The sequence below is a fragment of the Schistocerca gregaria genome, chromosome 3, assembly GCF_023897955.1.
Source record: "Schistocerca gregaria isolate iqSchGreg1 chromosome 3, iqSchGreg1.2, whole genome shotgun sequence".
NCBI lineage: Eukaryota > Metazoa > Arthropoda > Insecta > Orthoptera > Acrididae > Schistocerca > Schistocerca gregaria.
Window position 1 is genome coordinate 626051647 of NC_064922.1, and position 18347 is coordinate 626069993.

Sequence of the window (18347 nt, forward strand, 5' to 3'; positions counted from 1 at the left end):
TGATATGGTCATCCCCATTTTTTATGATTTCAACCCAACCAAAATTTTATTAAGTCTATAAAACAAAATAAATTGGGTAAAGGGAAACGCTGATATCTTCTATTTCAGTGAGTTCCACAAATCTTTCTTTAACGATTCCCATCAGAATTTCATGGAAAAGAATAATAAAAGCGTAGCATAACATGAAGACAGCTTTCACATTTACTCACAACAACGCGCTGTCCGAAGGTGGGAAACTTCTATAAACGTACCGCGGCAGATTCAGACAATGCGCTACAGCAAGGTCTACTCTATACTCCCAGTAGTTGCCCTTCCGTATTTGATTTCGTCCCAGTCGTCTAAGTCACAAATGTGTTTGTGGAGTGGCGCTCGATTTGGGGACAAGCGGTTAACATGAGTTTGATGAAAGAATTCTCATCATTACAATTTGGCCGGAGAGGAGGAGACACGAAACGGCTTATACTTCTTGATCGCCACATTGTGGACAATTTTACAATTCAGAAACTCCCTTTCATGAATGGCGACCAAAATGTTCTCTTGCTCTGTCACTAACGACAAGGACATGTGACGACACCTGGCTTATCCCTCTCCCTGCCTTCCATTCTACACTAATCCACTGCAACAGGACAACAGTAACTGAACAGGCACATATCAGAGTTATCCAAATGACATAGAGACGTACTTGACATCTTATTGGTGCAGGAGGAAGGAAGCCACCAACCACCACCATCATCATGAACTTGCTGGGAAAGCAACTCTTCCGGAGATCAGCAATAAATCATCTATGGATGACTTGTCACTGGCCACTCAGTCTACATCTACATCTACATCTACATCCATATTCCGCAAGCCACCTGACGGTGTGTGGCGGAGGGTACCCTGAGTACCTCTATCGGTTCTCCCTTCTATTCCAGTCTCGTATTGTACGTGGAAAGAAGGATTGTCGGTATGCTTCTGTGTGGGCTCTAATCTCTCTGATTTTATCCTCATGGTCTCTTCGCGAGATATACGTAGGAGGGAGCAATATACTGCTTGACTCTTCGGTGAAGGTATGTTCTCGAAACTTTAACAAAAGCCCGTACCGAGCTACTGAGCGTCTCTCCTGCAGAGTCTTCCACTGGAGTTTATCTATCATCTCCGTAACGCTTTCGCAATTACTAAATGATCCTGTAACGAAGCGCGCTGCTCTCCGTTGGATCTTCTCTATCCCTTCTATCAACCCTACCTGGTGCGGATCCCACACTGCCGAGCAGTATTCAAGCATTGGGCGAACAAGCGTACTGTAACCTACTTCCTTTGTTGTCGGATTGCATTTCCTTAGGATTCTTCCAATGAATCTCAGTCTGGCATCTGCTTTACCGACGATCAACTTTATATGATCATTCCATTTTAAATCACTCCTAATGAGTACTCCCAGATAATTTATGGAATTAACTGCTTCCAGTTGCTGACCTGCTATTTTGTAGCTAAATGATAAGGGACCTATTTTTCTATGTATTCGCATCACATTACACTTGTCTACATTGAGATTCAATTGCCATTCCGTACACCATGCGTCAATTCGCTGCAGATCCTCCTGCATTTCAGTACAATTTTCCATTGTTGCAACCTCTCGATACACCACAGCATCATCTGCAAAAAGCCTCAGTGAACTTCCGATGTCATCCACCAGGTCATTTATGTATATTGTGAATAGCAACGGTCCTACGAGACTCCCCTGCGGCACACCTGTAATCACTCTTACTTCGGAAGACTTCTCTCCATTGAGAATGACATGCTGCGTTCTGTTATCTAGGAACTCCTCAATCCAATCACACAATTGATCTGATAGTCCGTATGCTCTTACTTTGTTCATTAAACGACTGTGGGGAACTGTGTCAAACGCCTTGCGGAAGTCAAGAAACACGGCATCTACCTGTGAACCCGTGTCTAAGGCCCTCTGAGTCTCGTGGACGAATAGCGCGAGCTGGGTTTCACACGACCGTCTTTTTCGAAACCCATGCTGATTCCTACAGAGTAGATTTCTAGTCTCCAGAAAAGACATTATACTCGAACATAATACGTGTTCCAAAATTCTACAACTGATCGACGTTAGAGATATAGGTCTATAGTTCTGCACATCTGTTCGACGTCCCTTCTTGAAAACGGGGATGACCTGTGCCCTTTTCCAATCCTTTGGAACACTTCGCTCTTCTAGAGACCTACGGTACACCGCTGCAAGAAGGGGGGCAAGTTCCTTCGCGTACTCTGTGTAAAATCGAACTGGTATTCCATCAGGACCAGCGGCCTTTCCTCTTAGTTCCCTTTGAAGACTGAAATATTTGTGCCGTGATGGACATGGTAGTGTAACTTGGATTTTCCAGTGACTGCATCGAGTGACACCGCCGAACAACATAGGCGGCCCGACGCGGTTGTGCCACCTCGACCGAAGTCACAGGTGTAAAATTCTCCTTCCGTCCTGCCTCCCCCTATCTCTGCCGCAACCACTGAAGCAGCTCAACCCGCTGCAACATAGACGAAGATTACGTATGTACTGGAGCATAGTGGTTAACTCACGCCAGCCTGAGTTTCCAAAAGCCTGGCAAGATTCGCGGGACAAGTTCAGCCTCCTTCGCCAGACCATAGATTGCACTACCGGTCCAACGCGGCAGCAGAATGGCTAGGGATACGTTTGTGTAGTAGTTTTTGTGCAGCTCATTTATCATAATGATGGGGTATGAAATATGAAGGAACGAAAGTTAAAGGAGGCTAAGTAGATATTAAGAAGTGGGGAATATATACCAGGCAAGAAACAGAGCCCAGTCCAGCAAGAGAAAAATTGTCTGTGTTTATGAGCCAGCTTCAAATAAATCGGTAGGTGCCTCGCAAAGAAACTTATGTAAATAGTTACCAAACATTCGTTCGGTGACCTCGAGTATGTTACAACATTTTTATAAATTTGACCAGCAGTTTCCTCACTCTATAAATATTTTGAAAGTGGACAAATACTTAGTGGCTTACAAGTGTGTGGAAATGTATGCTAAGGACTGGAAACCACTTAGAAGTATATGCTCTTTCTATATTTGGGCCAAACATTGATTGAAATAACAATAAATGTCACTTAGTGAATATGTAACCTACTACAAGAAAACTTTGTATGAAATAAACTTCTCAGATTAACATAATATGGAAAACGAGCTTTGTGTTGCTGAAATATATTTGGGGCATTTAGAATAAAGTATTTTGGCCACTTAGAATGGATGCGGCAAAGCGCAATCCGCACCCTGAATAAATTAATTAAAATTGGTATAACTGGGATCATATTGGACTGGAACAAACTAACGCAACGGAAACCATACTTCATTTGGCGTTGCAGTATAATAAATATCTTCAGGTTCTTTGATGTAAAGGACCTCCACATTCAGAGACTGTTATGCTTACTACAGAAAACATGTACACTACTGGCCATTAAAATTGCTACACCAAGAAAAAATGCAGATGATAAACGGGTATTCATTGGACAAATATATTATACTAGCACTGACATGTGATTACTTTTTCACGTAATTTGGGTGCATAGATCCTGAGAAATCAGCACCCAGAACAACCACCTCGGGCCGTAATAACGGCCTTGATACGCCTGGTAATAGTCAAACAGAACTTGGATGGCGTGTACAGGTACAGCTGCCCACGCAGCTTCAACACGATACCACAGTTCATCAAGAGTAGTGAATGGCGTTTTGTGACGAGCCAGTTTCTCGGCCACCATTGAACAGACGTTTTTAATTGGTGAGAGATCTGGAGAATGTCATGGCAGAGCAGCAGTCGAACATTTTCTGTATCCAGAAAGGCCCGTACAGGACCTGCAACATGCGGTCGTGCATTATCCTGCTGAAATGTAGGTGTTCGCATGGATCGAATGAAGGGTAGAGCCACGGTACGTAACGCATCTTAAATGTAACATCCACTGTTCAAAGTGCTGTCAGTGCGAACAAACGTTGACCAATACGTGTAACCAATGGCACCCCATATCATCACGCCGGGTGATACTCCAGTATAGCGATGAGGAATATACACTTCCAATGTGCGTTCACCGCGATGTCGCCAAACAAGTATGCGACCATAATGATGCTGTAAACAGAACCTGGATTCATCCGAAAAAATGACGTTTTCCCATTCGTGCACCCAGGTTCCTCGTTGAGTACACCATCGGAGGCGCTCCTGTCTGTGATGCAGCGTCAGGGTAACCGCAGCCATGATCTCCGAGCTGATGGTCCGTGCTGCTGCAAACGTCGTCGAACTGTTCGTGCAGATGGTTGTCTTGCAAACGTCCCCATCTGTTGACTCAGGGATCGAGACGTGGCTGCACGATCCGTTACAGCCATACGGGTAAGATGCCTGTCATCTCGACTGCTAGTGATACGAGGCCGTTGGGATCCAGCACGGGGTTCCGTATTACCCTCCTGAACCCACCGATTCCATATTCTGCTAACAGTCATTGGATCTCGACCAACGCGAACAGCAATGTCGCGATGCGATAAACCGCAATCGCGATAGGCTACAATCCGACCTTTATCAAAGTCGGAAACGTGATGGTACGCATTTCTCCTCCTTACACGAGGCATCACAACAACGTTTAGCCAGGCAACGCCGGTCAACTGCTGTTTGTGTATGAGAAATCGGCTGGAAACTTTCCTCATGTCAGCACGTTGTAGGTGTCGCCACCGGCGCCAACCTTTTGTGAATGCTCTGAAAAGCTAATAATTTGCATATCACAGCAACTTCTTCCTGTCGGTTTAATTTGGCGTCTGTAGCACGTCATCTTCGTGGTGTAGCAATTTTAATGACCAGTAGCGTATTAAAGGTGACCTGACGACGGTTCGAATGGAGGATACCCAGTACTATTCGAATGAAAATAGTTTATATTGAAATAAATAAATACGCCAGAAATACGCCTAAAAAAACAGGACAAGAAAATCCACTATTTTCTGATATAGGATGAGCCAAAGTAAACACAGAAAAATACTTTTCATCAACTTCCGTACTCTACTCATAACACTACAGTGAGAGCGTACAGAATAAACAGCTAAGCAGGGAAGCACACTGGGAAGATGGGCAGGCAAACAAGATTGTATGGCCTACTTGGTTTGGGCATAGCTTGGCTTGAATGAGAGTTAAGCAGCCTCCCCGTTCTGCTGATAAGCTACAGCAGCTTGTCGCCTGGATAATAGGCAAGCTTCGGCAGATTAAAAGCAGAAAGTGTACACCTCTGAGGAAGCAACACGACACGCGTGGTGGCGGTCTCTTCGTCCGGTGCCCGCAAATGGGAGAGATCTCCCACTTTGCCTGCCCATAGTTGGAAGAGTTTCTAAACGTGGTTGGGCACCAGCAGCACAGCTATATCGCCAGTAGTCCTCAAACAGCTACCAGCTAATTGCGAGGAGCTTTTGGAGCACGCCAATATGTGTCATTTGTAATTTGAAGGAAATCGGCTTGTTAAGCCTGATTTGTGTGTTTTTTAATTCTTTAATTGGTGGTGACAGTTGATTTTTGTGTTTTTAATTCGGCCATGGCGCCGAGTGATTATTTTGGAAAACTGGGTTTTCTTCTAATAAATATTGTGAAGGATAGCTCACGTAAACAAACCAGTTATTCCACTCACCTGTCGCCCCACTCGAATATTCATGAACCAATTTGAATAACTGTTATTGAACAAAGAACTTCTGAGTGCAAACATTAAATACTGTTTCAGATATGTGGACTATGTACTCATATATTGTGTGGACTGGCACTGCAAGACAGCTCAGAACATTTTTTCATAACTCAAATACTCAAGATAATAACATCCAGTTCACAGTGGAGACTGAAAATAAATCCACAAACTTTCTAGATCGAACCAGCGGCATTAGTACAAATATACTTTGTTTCAAAATACATTGACAGAAAAAAATCATAACACCAAAAAATACACTCCTGGAAATTGAAATAAGAACACCGTGAATTCATTGTCCCAGGAAGGGGAAACTTTATTGAATCACACTGACAGAACCACAGGCACATAGACACAGGCAACAGAGCATGCACAATGTCGGCACTAGTACAGTGTATATGCACCTTTCGCTGCAATGCAGGCTGCTATTCTCCCATGGAGACGATCGTAGAGATGCTGGATGTAGTCCTGTGGAACGGCTTGCCATGCCATTTCCACCTGGCGCCTCAGTTGGACCAGCGTTCGTGCTGGACGTGCAGACCGCGTGAGACGACGCTTCATCCAGTCCCAAACATGCTCAATGGGGGACAGATCCGGAGATCTTACTGGCCAGGGTAGTTGACTTACACCTTCTAAAGCACGTTGGGTGGCACGGGATACATGCGGCAGTGCATTGTCCTGTTGGAACAGCAAGTTCCCTTGCCGGTCTAGGAATGGTAGAACGCTGGGTTTGATGACGGTTTGGATGTACCGTGCACTATTCAGTGTCCCCTCGACGACCACCAGAGGTGTACGGCCAGTGTAGGAGATCGCTCCCCACACCATGATGCCGGGTGTTGGCCCTGTGTGCCTCGGTCGTATGCAGTCCTGATTGTGGCGCTCACCTGCACGGCGCCAAACACGCATATGACCATCATTGGCACCAAGGCAGAAGCGACTCTCATCGCTGAAGACGACACATCTTCATTCGTCCCTCCATTCATGCCTGTCGCGACACCACTGGAGGCGGGCTGCACGATGTTGGGGCGTGAGCGGAAGACGGCCTAACGGTGTGCGGGACCGTAGCCCAGCTTCATGGAGACGGTTGCGAATGGTCCTCGCCGATACCCCAGGAGCAACAGTGTCCCTAATTTGCTGGGAAGTGGCGGTGCGGTCCCCTACGGCACTGCGTAGGATCCTACGCTCTTGGCGTGCATCCGTGCGTCGCTGCGGTCCGGTCCCAGGTCGACGGGCACGTGCACCTTCCGCCGACCACTGGCGACAACATCGATGTACTGTGGAGACCTCACGCCCCACGTGTTGAGCAATTCGGCGGTACGTCCACCCGGCCTCCCGCTCAAAGTCCGTCAACTGCACATACGGTTCACGTCCACGCTGTCGCGGCATGCTACCAGTGTTAAAGACTGCGATGGAGCCCCGTATGCCACGGCAAACTGGCTGACACTGACGGCGGCGGTGCACAAATGCTGCGCAGCTAGCGCCATTCGACGGCCAGCACCGCGGTTCCTGGTGTGTCCGTTGTGCCGTGCGTGTGATCATTGCTTGTACAGCGCTCTCGCAGTGTCCGGAGCAAGTATGGTGGGTCTGACACACCGGTGTCATTGTGTTCTTTTTTCCATTTCCAGAAGTGTAATTAATGCAGGATAATGGAAATTTTGGGAATACATTTGTGTAGGTAACATATTTAAGTGATAAGGATCGTAGACTCACAAGTTAATGTAAGCGTGAGATAAGTCACTGCAAATGTGAAATGCTGGTATATTAATGACCACTGTAACCACCAGAAGATTGAATGCAAGCTTGCAAACGTCCATGCAGTTTGTTGTACAGGGGCCGAGTGTCAGTCTGTGGGATGGAGATCCATGGCTGCTGCACTCGGTAGGACAATACTGCGAGTGTTAACGCTGTTTGTGGGTCACGGTGGAGTTGTCATCCGATGACGTCCCTTATGTGCTCAATTGGACACAGAGTTTGTGATCGAGCACGTTGGGTTACTACAGTGGTATGTGGGTGAGCGTTGTCGTTTTGGAAAACACGCTCTGGAATGCTGTACATGAATGGCAGCACAACAAGTCGACATCACCAGACGGATGTACAAATTTGCAATCAGGGTGCTTGGGATAGCCAAAAGAGTGCTCCTGCTGTCATATGAAATCAAATGGTTCAAATGGCTCTGAGCACTATGGGACTTAACATCTGAGGCCATCAGTCACCTAGAACTTAGAACTACTTGAACCTAACTAACCTAAGGACATCACATACATCCATGCACGAGGCAGGATTCGTACCTGCGACCGATGCGGTTGCGCGGTTCCAGACCGAAGCGCCTGGAATCGCTCGGTCACAGCGGCCGGCACATGAAATCGCACCCCAGACTATAAATCCAAGTGTTCAGTTCAGTGCGTCTAGCACGCAGACAAGTTGGGTGCAAGCTCTCAACCGGCATCCTCCTAACGAACACACGGCCATCACTGGCGCGGAGGCAGTACCAGATCTCATCAGAAAACACAACAGACCTACACCTGGCCCTCCAACAAGCCGTCGCTTGATACCATTGAAGTCGCAAATGGTGGTTAGTTTGGAAACAGTGGAATGAACGCTACAAAGCGTATGGCTTGGAGCTGCTCTTGAAGTAATCGATCTGTAACAGTTCGTTGTGTCACTGCGGTGCCAACTGCTGCTCAAATTGTTTCTGCAGGGGCAATTTACGATGAGTCAAAGCCATATGCCGAACACAATGATCGTCCCTTCTCGGTAGTGATTCGTGGCGGTCCGGAGCCCGATATTCTTGTGACATTCCATTCTCGTGACCACCGCTGCCAGTAATCATGTACTGAAGCTACAATCCAGCCGAGTCTTTCTGCAATATCGCAGATGAGGAACATCCAGCTTCTCGTCTCTTCATCTCCCCCCCCCCCCCCTTTCCGTCAGCCTGCGTACTTCGTAGTCCTTTCAAACCCGTTAAGGAAGTTAGCGTGTTTCATTATCACTAATAGCATTCATGTCAGATACGCTACTTCCGCTCCGCTCGTAGAAAAAGAATTGTCTGTTATGACTAAATGAAACTTCAATCCTCCGGCCGTAGCTGTGGATTCTTTGCTTTTTCTGGAAGATAGCTCATGGGAACTACTTCAAATGAAATGTTAGTTCACTTTATTACATGAATGATACAAATGTTTACTTAACTTGCTACAGGAGTGAGGTGAATATTTACAACCTTCATTTGTAAGTAGGCTGTTGAGGTTTTTGTATTGGTGACGCCACGTAACGCTCCCTATTGAAAATCAGTGCCTGTGCTGTGTTCAGTCTGTGGCTAGTTTGCGTTGTTGTCCGCTATTGTAGTGTTGGGTTGTTGGCTGTTAACTGCGCGGAGCGTTGCGCAGTTGGAGGTGAGCCGCCAGCAGTGATGAATGTGGGGAAGTGAGATGGCGGATTTTTGAGAATGGATAATCTGGAGGTGTGTCCACCAGAAACAGTACATTTGTAAGAATGGATGTCATGAACTGTTACATATATTATGACTATTAACGTAAATACATTGTTTGTCCTCTATTAAAATCTTTCGTTTGCTAACTATGCTTACAGTAGTTAGTGCCTTCCGTAGTTTGAATCTTTTATTTAGCTGGCAGTAGTTGCGCTCGCTGTATTGCAGTAGTTCGAGTAACGAAGATTTTTGGTGAGGTAAGTGATTTGTGATTAGTCAGGGCCATTCTTTTGTAGGGATTTTTGAAAGTCAGATTGCGTTGCGCTAAAAATATTGTGTGTCAATTTAAGCACAGTCATGTATAATTTTTCTAAGGGGACATTGTCTATCAAGGCATCAGTTGACGCACTATTTAATAAACTGTTCTGTTTAAGTACAATGCTTTTCAACATATACTTGCACTATACTTCAAGTATACTTGCACGTGAGACTTTAACAACTCTTTACTCATACTCGATAATATTAACTGCTTCAGATGAGGTCACGAAGGCCGTATATTGACGTCTGAGCGAGGGCACTGAAGTTTCTGTGACAGTAGGTGTGTCTTTTTCAGTTTCTCTGATTCGTTGTTGCGGATTGCAGCGAGACGTCGCCGATGTTTTGCTATCGATAAGCGATGCCGACTTTAGTGTGGCGTCGCGATCGTTGGATGATATGAGATTGTCTTTTGCTTCTCAAGGGTGACAAAGTGCGCAAATGAAGCCGAGTTGCTGCCTGAGTAGTTCTTTGGGGCACTATCCATACTGCTTCTGAATATTAAGAATAAAATGCCCACAGAGGGCTACTTTGTTTCTCAGCATACGAATGCTGAGTAGAAATAAGAGGAAGGTAACGACGTCTCAGTGCAGATATACACCACAGTTCGGCGAGTTATCTTACTTTGTTGCAAGGGTTATCCGCCTCGACAGTTCATTAGTATGTGGGACGAGTCAGTAGTGTACAAAATCAATTGATCTATCATCTCCCATCTAGGACTGTGATTCGAAGAACATAGTATTAAATTGTAACATATAATCAATGCAAATAGTCTGCACAAAGTAAAAGAATTAAATTTCAATAACAGCCCCGAAGACTATGAATAAGACAAAGTTCTCTAGATTATTCCTGCTTTTGGAGGCACTAGTCTCATAGCGCCACAAGATCAGAAGAGTGCTTGTGCATTGTTTTGAAGGAGTAGGGAGGACATCATCGACAACTAAGACTTTGATTCGGTTAGGTAGGGGCGTTCAATTGAAGTAATTTGTGTCGCAGTGTCTGCCAAAGATTGATATCCAGGTTTGACTCCTGCTCCGTCACAAATTTTCAACCTCACATTTAAAATCAATTTCTCTCTAGACGTATTTTTCTATTTTTGCGGTCTCTCTCGTTTCCAATTCTTACCTATCAGTTTTACGTTTCCTTTCGACAGTGGACTAATATCTACATCAGTACACCACAAGCCACCTGCCGGAGTATGGTGGAGGGCATTCCTGGTACCACTATCTGATGACCGCTTCCTTCTCCGTTCGTTTCGCGAATGGCGCATGGGAGGAACGACTGTCGGTAAAAATGAATGTAACCTCCAATTTCTGTAAGTTTCTCGTGGTGGTCATTCAGCGAGACGTAGGCGTACATATGTGTGTGCGTGGGGAGGGGGCTAATATGTTGTCCGACTCTTCCCAGAAAGTACTGTGCTCAACTTTCAATAGTAAGCATCTCGATGAAGCACAACGCCTCTCTTGTAGCGTCTGCCACTGTAGCTTGTTGAGCATCTCTGTGATGCTCTCACACCGACTACACGATCCAGTGATAAACGCGCCGTTCTTCGTTGGATCTTATCTATCTCATCTGTCAATACTACTTCGTAATGGTTTCAGATTGATGAAAACAAGAATCATTCTACAAGCGTCGTGTAAATCACTTCTTTAGTGGATGAATGGCATTTCCTAAAGATTCTTCCTGTGAATCTCAGTCGGGCATCTGATATTACTATTATCTGTTTTATGTGGTCAGTCCACTTAAGATCGCTCGTAGATGGTTTACGGTGGTTGTTTTTTCCAGCAAATCGTCATGAATAGTGCAATTGTAAAGTAGCGGATAAAATTTATAGTGTGAGACACATCCTGACGTATCAAAAATGGTTAATTTTTGAATGGGCGAGGGACGAAAATGTTGGAGGCAATTCTTAATTACGCAGAGATGAAGAAAATTGCTCGGGAATGAGTAGTGCGGAGGGCCGCAAGGAAGCAATCTTTTCTACTGAAGACCATAAAAACAATAGTAGAAAAATAGCCTTACATTAAAATACAGTGTTACGTGAACACATTGTTTACTTTTCCTCTGTAGAATTACTATCAACCATTTCCACAGGCTAAATTCGAAGGGGATAAGGTCCGGGGATCTTGGTGATCAAGGAACATAACCATTTCCACCGATCCAGCTTCCGGGAAATGTTAGCTATACAAAATGTGCCAGCTGTCGACTACAGCCTGCATAGAAACTGTCGTGCTGGAAGAACATAGCCATCCTTGTAGCCAAAGGAACCTCTGCCATTAATGATGGAGGCTAGTTTTGAAGGAAGTTTAGATAACGAGGCCCTATAAGACAATGCTGTTATACAATAAGCCCAATCTGATCGTCTGTCATTCCACACTACACATTTAAAAGAAGATTTCTTGAAAGTGTGTCTCCACAAATACATATGAGTTTCAATTAGCCAACGATAAAATTCCATTCGTTTATCTTCATCTTCTCCACAAAGGTGTTGAATCTGCCGTAAATGGTAAGGATAGAGTCCATGCATATGTAATGTCCGCACATATTCTTGTATGAGGAACATCGACGCGAGTAGTAATTCTGTGTGTGCATGTTGAAGGACTGTGTTCTACCAACTGAATAATATGTTCTACTTCATCCACACTATGCCCATTTGCACGTTCATATTAAGTATGATAACTGGTCCCTTCACCAATATCACTCAGTTTAGTGAAAACGCGAGTAAACACTCTTGAATCTGGTATTCTGCCGTTTTGAAATTGTGTGCCATATTCTCTACAAACAGCAGCAGTGCTTGTAGAACAAAACCAGTTCAAAAATACTATATCGGCATACTCAGCAATTGTGATTACTTGAGGCATACTTAAACGATATAATAGAAATTGCCAACAAATCACCATCATGGTTGAAAAATCCAATTGTGTAAACTCAAGCACAACTTTCCAACTTGAACTAAAAAAATCCAAAGCATGAACACGTGTACTGAAGACTTATGTCTGTAATCAGCACCTTTGTAACCAATAAAGATTGGGAACACAGGGTGGGTTCTGCTGTCCGTACCTACAGGTTTTATGCAATCTACAATGCCTTCGAAAACCATGGTGAGATTTTCATATTCTCTCGCTCTACGAACAAACTATTAATCCTACATAAAAATGGACACAACCTTTTCATAGTAAATTTAATATAGTTAAATTCTGTATCAGGGTAAATCTTTCTTGGAGGCCACAGTTTTCGAGTTATTCAGCAAAAACGCGTTTGAAGGTCACTTTCATATACTCTTCTTAAATGATCCGAAAACTGCAGCTTCTAGCGAAAACATATCCCAGTCAAAATTTCCTAGGAAAAGGACCTGTTAATTTCTCCGGTAGAACAAATATCTTGCACGTAGCTAGCGAGAGAATATGAAAATCTCGTATGTTGTTTTTGAAGGCATCGAGGGTTGCAAAAATCCCATAGCTAGTGGAACTGAATCATCCTGTGTGTGATGTGGAATGTTTTATTCGACTTAACCTGTACTAGCACTTCCTAAACTATTAACTATTTCTCCTGAAACACGACGTATTTATCAAAATTGTTCATTAGTATTTCGTCGTCTTTATTGATGACAAGCCTATCAAGCAAATATCACTTGACCACATAATTAAATGCTCTAAATCATGCGGAAATCACATTTTCATAGGTAATAATGAATACAAGAGGTAGGAATGAAAAATACATGTGAAACATAGGTTGTAATGACAATAAATTAGACTGATAAGCAATTAATTTTCCTTTCTCGTCTCAGTTTATTATATAATTTATTTTGGAACCTCTCAACATTCCCGCCAACGTGTTACAAAAGAAACAACCAGTGCCTCTTGTCGGTGACTTGTGATAAGATATATCTGGACAACATTGCGATTTCATTATTGACTACTTTCCAGTGACACATTTTCATTTACTTTGTTAAACATTTAAATAATATGCAAATAGTTGAATGTATATTACGAACGACAACACGTATTTGTAAACATATCATTAAAACTGGAGAGCCAAAGCGTTATTTATAGTCGAGAGAGAGACATACAGTCGTGGCCGGCTGTTTGTGTGAAGAGCGGCCGTGTGTAGTGGCAGTGTGCTGCGGATATAAATGTGAATCACCGAAAGTAAATGGGTAGTAAGTCCAGAAGATCGTTGAAGCATTTTAATGCCTTGGAGTATTATCCATAACATATAGCGGTGGCTCTGCGAGAAAGAGAGAGAGAAAAATGTTAATCCGCCATTAAACTTACGATGCGTAGTTCGACAATGTGTTCGCTTACCAACAGAAGTAAGCGTTACAAACTTTGTAAAGTGCAGCTCTTGATGTTTCTTGAACGATTTTCAAATTAAAGTGTTGTGAGCTATTTCTGAGTTTCAATAACTTACCCATCATGACAAAAGTATGGTTGTGATAAAATATTAAAACAGCGATTTAAAAAATGAACTGTTGCACTGATATAAAATAATAGTTTCGAGCAGTTTCACATAAGTTCATTAATTCCATGCGGCACTAAAATTCATTTTAAAGGACCATATTTTGGTTCATGAAATGGTTTTTCAGCATTACATATTGGACACTCATCATAGTCATTTCACAGTACTGCACTAGCTGCTCAGTATTTTCGATAGTATGTGTTTTTTTTTCAAATTCTTCAACATTATTTTGGCGTTTGCTTAATAATAACGCAGTTTGCATGAGTGTGTGTGTGTGTGTGTGTGTGTGTGTGTGTGTGTGTGTGTGTATGCTTCTTTGTGGCTACGTTAAGCTATTTGTTACGAAAACTAATATTTCTTATTATAAATCAGTGACCACATCTTTGTCCAACTTGACATCATTATATAATTTCACTGAATTATTTCATTTCAGAAATACACTCTTGAGGGTACAGTCGTCGTATTAGTGTGCTCTAACTTTGTGGTTGTAACATAACGTTGCGTAACCGTTTAGCCTACGTCGACATTTCTTGCTAGCATAGTTCATCTACATAGCAGAACACTTTAGCCACCAACAAATCTGTAAACATTTCACTTGCAAGCGGACTCTGACAAGTCTTAGGACAAACTCATAAACAGTGAATGTTGTTGAAATATTGTGTCAATAATACTTAGTGCCTATGGAACGAAATCATCTGTAGATGTTGATTTGATTGGACTGAACAACACACTAGGTTCTGTCAGTCGTCAGGATTTAAAGTCACTTACTTTGCTCCAAAGAAGGTGCCCATTATTCAGGAACACACATTTTAAATAACTTACCAACAGCCATGAAACTTTAATCACTAATAAAGTTCGCTTTAAGAGAATCCTAATGAATTTATTGTTGGCAGCCTCCTTCTACTCCGCTGATGAGTTTCTTAGAAGTATCAACTGATGTGTTCATGTCACTAATAATGCCAAAAATGGAAAGATTTGCACAATCTGACTTCTGTATACATTCATTGTACTAATGCGATCATTGTAAATAAGTGTGAAAACGGTTTTTCTATTTGAAGACGTATGGTTACACCCTCAGAACTACGATACACACCTGAGTGTATTGAACATTTATATGTTTTGTGATAATTTATTACTTTCTAAATGAAAATATGTTTGAAACCTTTTTTTTTTATTTTTACCACATCCATGACGACCATTTCTCTTTGCTTCTGTGGAGCATATGTTATGATATTTGTAAATATTTATTAAGTATTCTTGTTTTTCTGTCGTCTTCTACATTCTGGAGGATCTGCTCATTACGCATCTATTCGAACGAAAAGTGCAGCTAATACAGTCTAATAGGTGAAGTGTGCTACTGAGGTACTGAGTGAGACAGCCGGCGCTCTGACCTGCAGCAGGGCGAACAGCTGCTGGAGCGGCGAGGCGGTGCCTGAACGACGCCCGCTGCTCGCCTTGTCCGCCTCCTCCGAGCCGTGCTTCTTCCGCACAGAGGGGAGAGCCACGCCGAAGGGCACCGTGATCTGCAGCGCTGCAACACCAAGCGAGCCCGCTTCAGCGGAAACCAGACACAGGCAGATCTCGCAAAGCATCGAGAGTACGCAGGGCGCAAGCTCCCATAGTGACGTGAAGAGTGAATATCTGACGAGGACGCTTCCAACCGAAAGATCTATCTAAAGGAATGATCTTGTCATTTGCCATATACTGTAAGAGCACAATTTAGTAAATGCTTTTTGATAATTTCTGGTAAATGTCAGGCATTAAGAAATGGACACAGTCAATACTTACTAAAACACTCAATCGTTTTGTAGCCTAACATCGTGATAATTGTAATTCTGCTGAATACTCGGCTCTTTTCGTAAATCAAACATCAGTTAGCAAGCATTCGAAGCGTAGTCAGTCGACTGCTTCAGAAGGGAGGCCTTTTGTTCGTCACAACCGGAACTTTGCGCAGTAAAAGTTGGTTCTAATGCAACATAATATATTTTCATCTACAACAAAAAAATCTTGAATTAATTAGTGTCACCTTTCATGTCAATAATTTTGCTTATATTTTGATTATCACCTTTTTTCGTGTGACCCAAGTTTTCGCATCTGATACCCCTTTCAGAGATCACCCAAAGCGATACTAACCATTTACTGGAAGCCAAAACCACTTCTCACTCTTAGTGACACAATAGGTTTCCACAAGCTGCGACATCGTCGCGAAAAAACACAGTGACCCGTATATGTAATAAGTTTCCTTTAATTTACGTCTATCGTCACAATCTTTTTTGTTTACCGGTTTCGGTCTTTAATGGCCATCATCAGATCTGCAGCAAAAATTGGAAAAATATAAATACAATCGCAAACTGTATACAGCTTAAGAACAATACATAGAGCATATTGAAAAGTGGTACTGACAAAATTCACATTTGTGCGCTAAAAATATGAAGAGGCATACACGTTTCATAAAAACAAAGTCCTAATGTACTGCAGCCATAGTGGCATCGTCAAATGTTAAATGCAGGATCAGCACCAGCATCGTCAAATACATATAAAGCACATCATATGCACGAGTCATGTAGTCAGTAAGACTTCTGTTTAAAACAAGCTGCCGTACAGTAGCCACAAGATGTTTGTGTTGTAAGTTGGTCAGATGTCGCTAATGTCGACGTACACTAGTTTTCAATAATTAATTGAAACACCGAAAATAAAAGGGGGATAAAATAATTAAAGTTTGCAATAAGCTTATAAAGTATAAAAGGTGTTACAGTAATAAAATTTAATATTACCCGGTTCAATATCAACGTCGTTAAATATTTATGTCATTGTCTAGAATACTGGCACTAGAGCATATGTCAACCACTCTTTTTTAACTTCGTCTTTTTAACAATATTATTTTTGTCGTGTTCCTCTTTTTACTGCTTTTTATTACTGTAACACCTTTTATACTTTATAAGCTTATTGCAGACTTTAGCTATTGTATCTCTGTTGGTAAGCCTTCATGTGAGCTATTACGTCTCTAATAATATCTACATGGCCTTTTCCCGAGATACAGGTTGTTTCAAAAACGACTTTATAACTTCGAAAATTCATATAAATTAATTCATAGTATCTATAATTTTAGTGTCAATTTGTAGGGAAATACATTAAGTTTGAAACTTCCTGGCAGATTAAAACTGTGTGCCCGACCGAGACTCGAACTCGTGTCCGAGCACATTTGACGACGTGACGACGTCGTTGAGCGAGTGAGACAACATCTTGTCAACAGCCCTCCGAAGTCAGCTCGACGTGCCTCTCGCGAACTTCAAATCCCACATACGATTGTTTTGCGTGTGTTGAGAAACAGTTTGCCTTTGAAACAAAGTGTACGGCCGCTTTTTTTTCCGTGAGAGAACCATTAACGGGATAGAATACCTGGATATGTTACAACAGTTTTTCATACCACAGATCGATGCGGATGACCAAGATCGAAATGTTTACTTCACGCAAGATGGTGCACTACCCCACTACCTGACTGACGCTTGCGATTTTCTCAGTGACCAGTTTCCAGGTCAATGCATTGGCTGTTATCCACCAATTGCATGGCCCCCATGTTCTCGAGATCTGACACCACCTGATTTTTTAAAATGGGGATTCATCAAGGATATCGTGTTTGTACCTCCTGTGCAGGCTTCTCTGCCTGAACCTCCAACAAAATAACACTGAACCCAGCTCTGTATCTTCTTTCAATAAATCTATATGATTTTTTAAATTTGTGAAGTCCTTTCTGAAACACTCTGTATACGTCGGGAGAAGCAATATACTGGCTTCACCCTCCTAGAAACGTACGCTTCAGAATCGTTAACAGTAAACCATATCGCGAAGCAGAAGCCTCTCTTGTAGCGTCTGCCGCTGGAATTTGCTGAAGATTTCCCTGATGCTTCTGCGCTTACAAAAAGAACTTGTAACGAAATTCGCTGTTCTTCTTTGGATCTGCCAATCCTTCAGACTGATAAGCAACATTCAAGTACCGGTCAAACGAGCGTTTAGTTAGCTAACTCCTTTGTGATCGGGCTACATTTCTCGAGGATTCCTCGTAAGAATTTCAGTCAGGCGTCTGTTTTAGCTGCTATCAGCTGTATGTGGTTGCTCCACTTTAACTCGCTATGTACGCATACTCTCAGATATTTTATTGACGTGACTGCGTCCACTGTTATTCTGGCTGAGTACAACAGGCTCAGCACACCGTCTGTACTCTTAAAAAGGTATTTAACGTCATTTTATTTTATTTTTTTACTCTGGCTCTGAACAAGGGAACACTGTCGGGTTTTTCGTTATCTTTCTGCATTTTATCATTAAAATCCGCCTATCCAACCACATCTCGGTGTACTATGCAGAACTCAGGAAGTTAAAGAAGGCTCTGCAGCACATTAGGTTTGTTAGTGGAGGGAAGTTCTTTGTATGCACGAACTCTTTTAGCGCTCTGCAGGCTATTCA

At 42.8% G+C, this 18347-nt stretch overlaps 1 protein-coding gene across 1 annotated transcript in view; it reads right to left on the reverse strand.

Moving 5' to 3' along the window:
* Positions 1-18347, reverse strand: part of LOC126355536 (uncharacterized) — a 665993-nt gene that overhangs the window by 577608 nt on the left and 70038 nt on the right. Inside the window, exon 3 of the mRNA XM_050005882.1 lies at positions 15278-15417. Within this exon, the coding sequence (XP_049861839.1) occupies positions 15278-15417 (140 nt within the window). The remainder of the gene's footprint in view (positions 1-15277; positions 15418-18347) is intronic.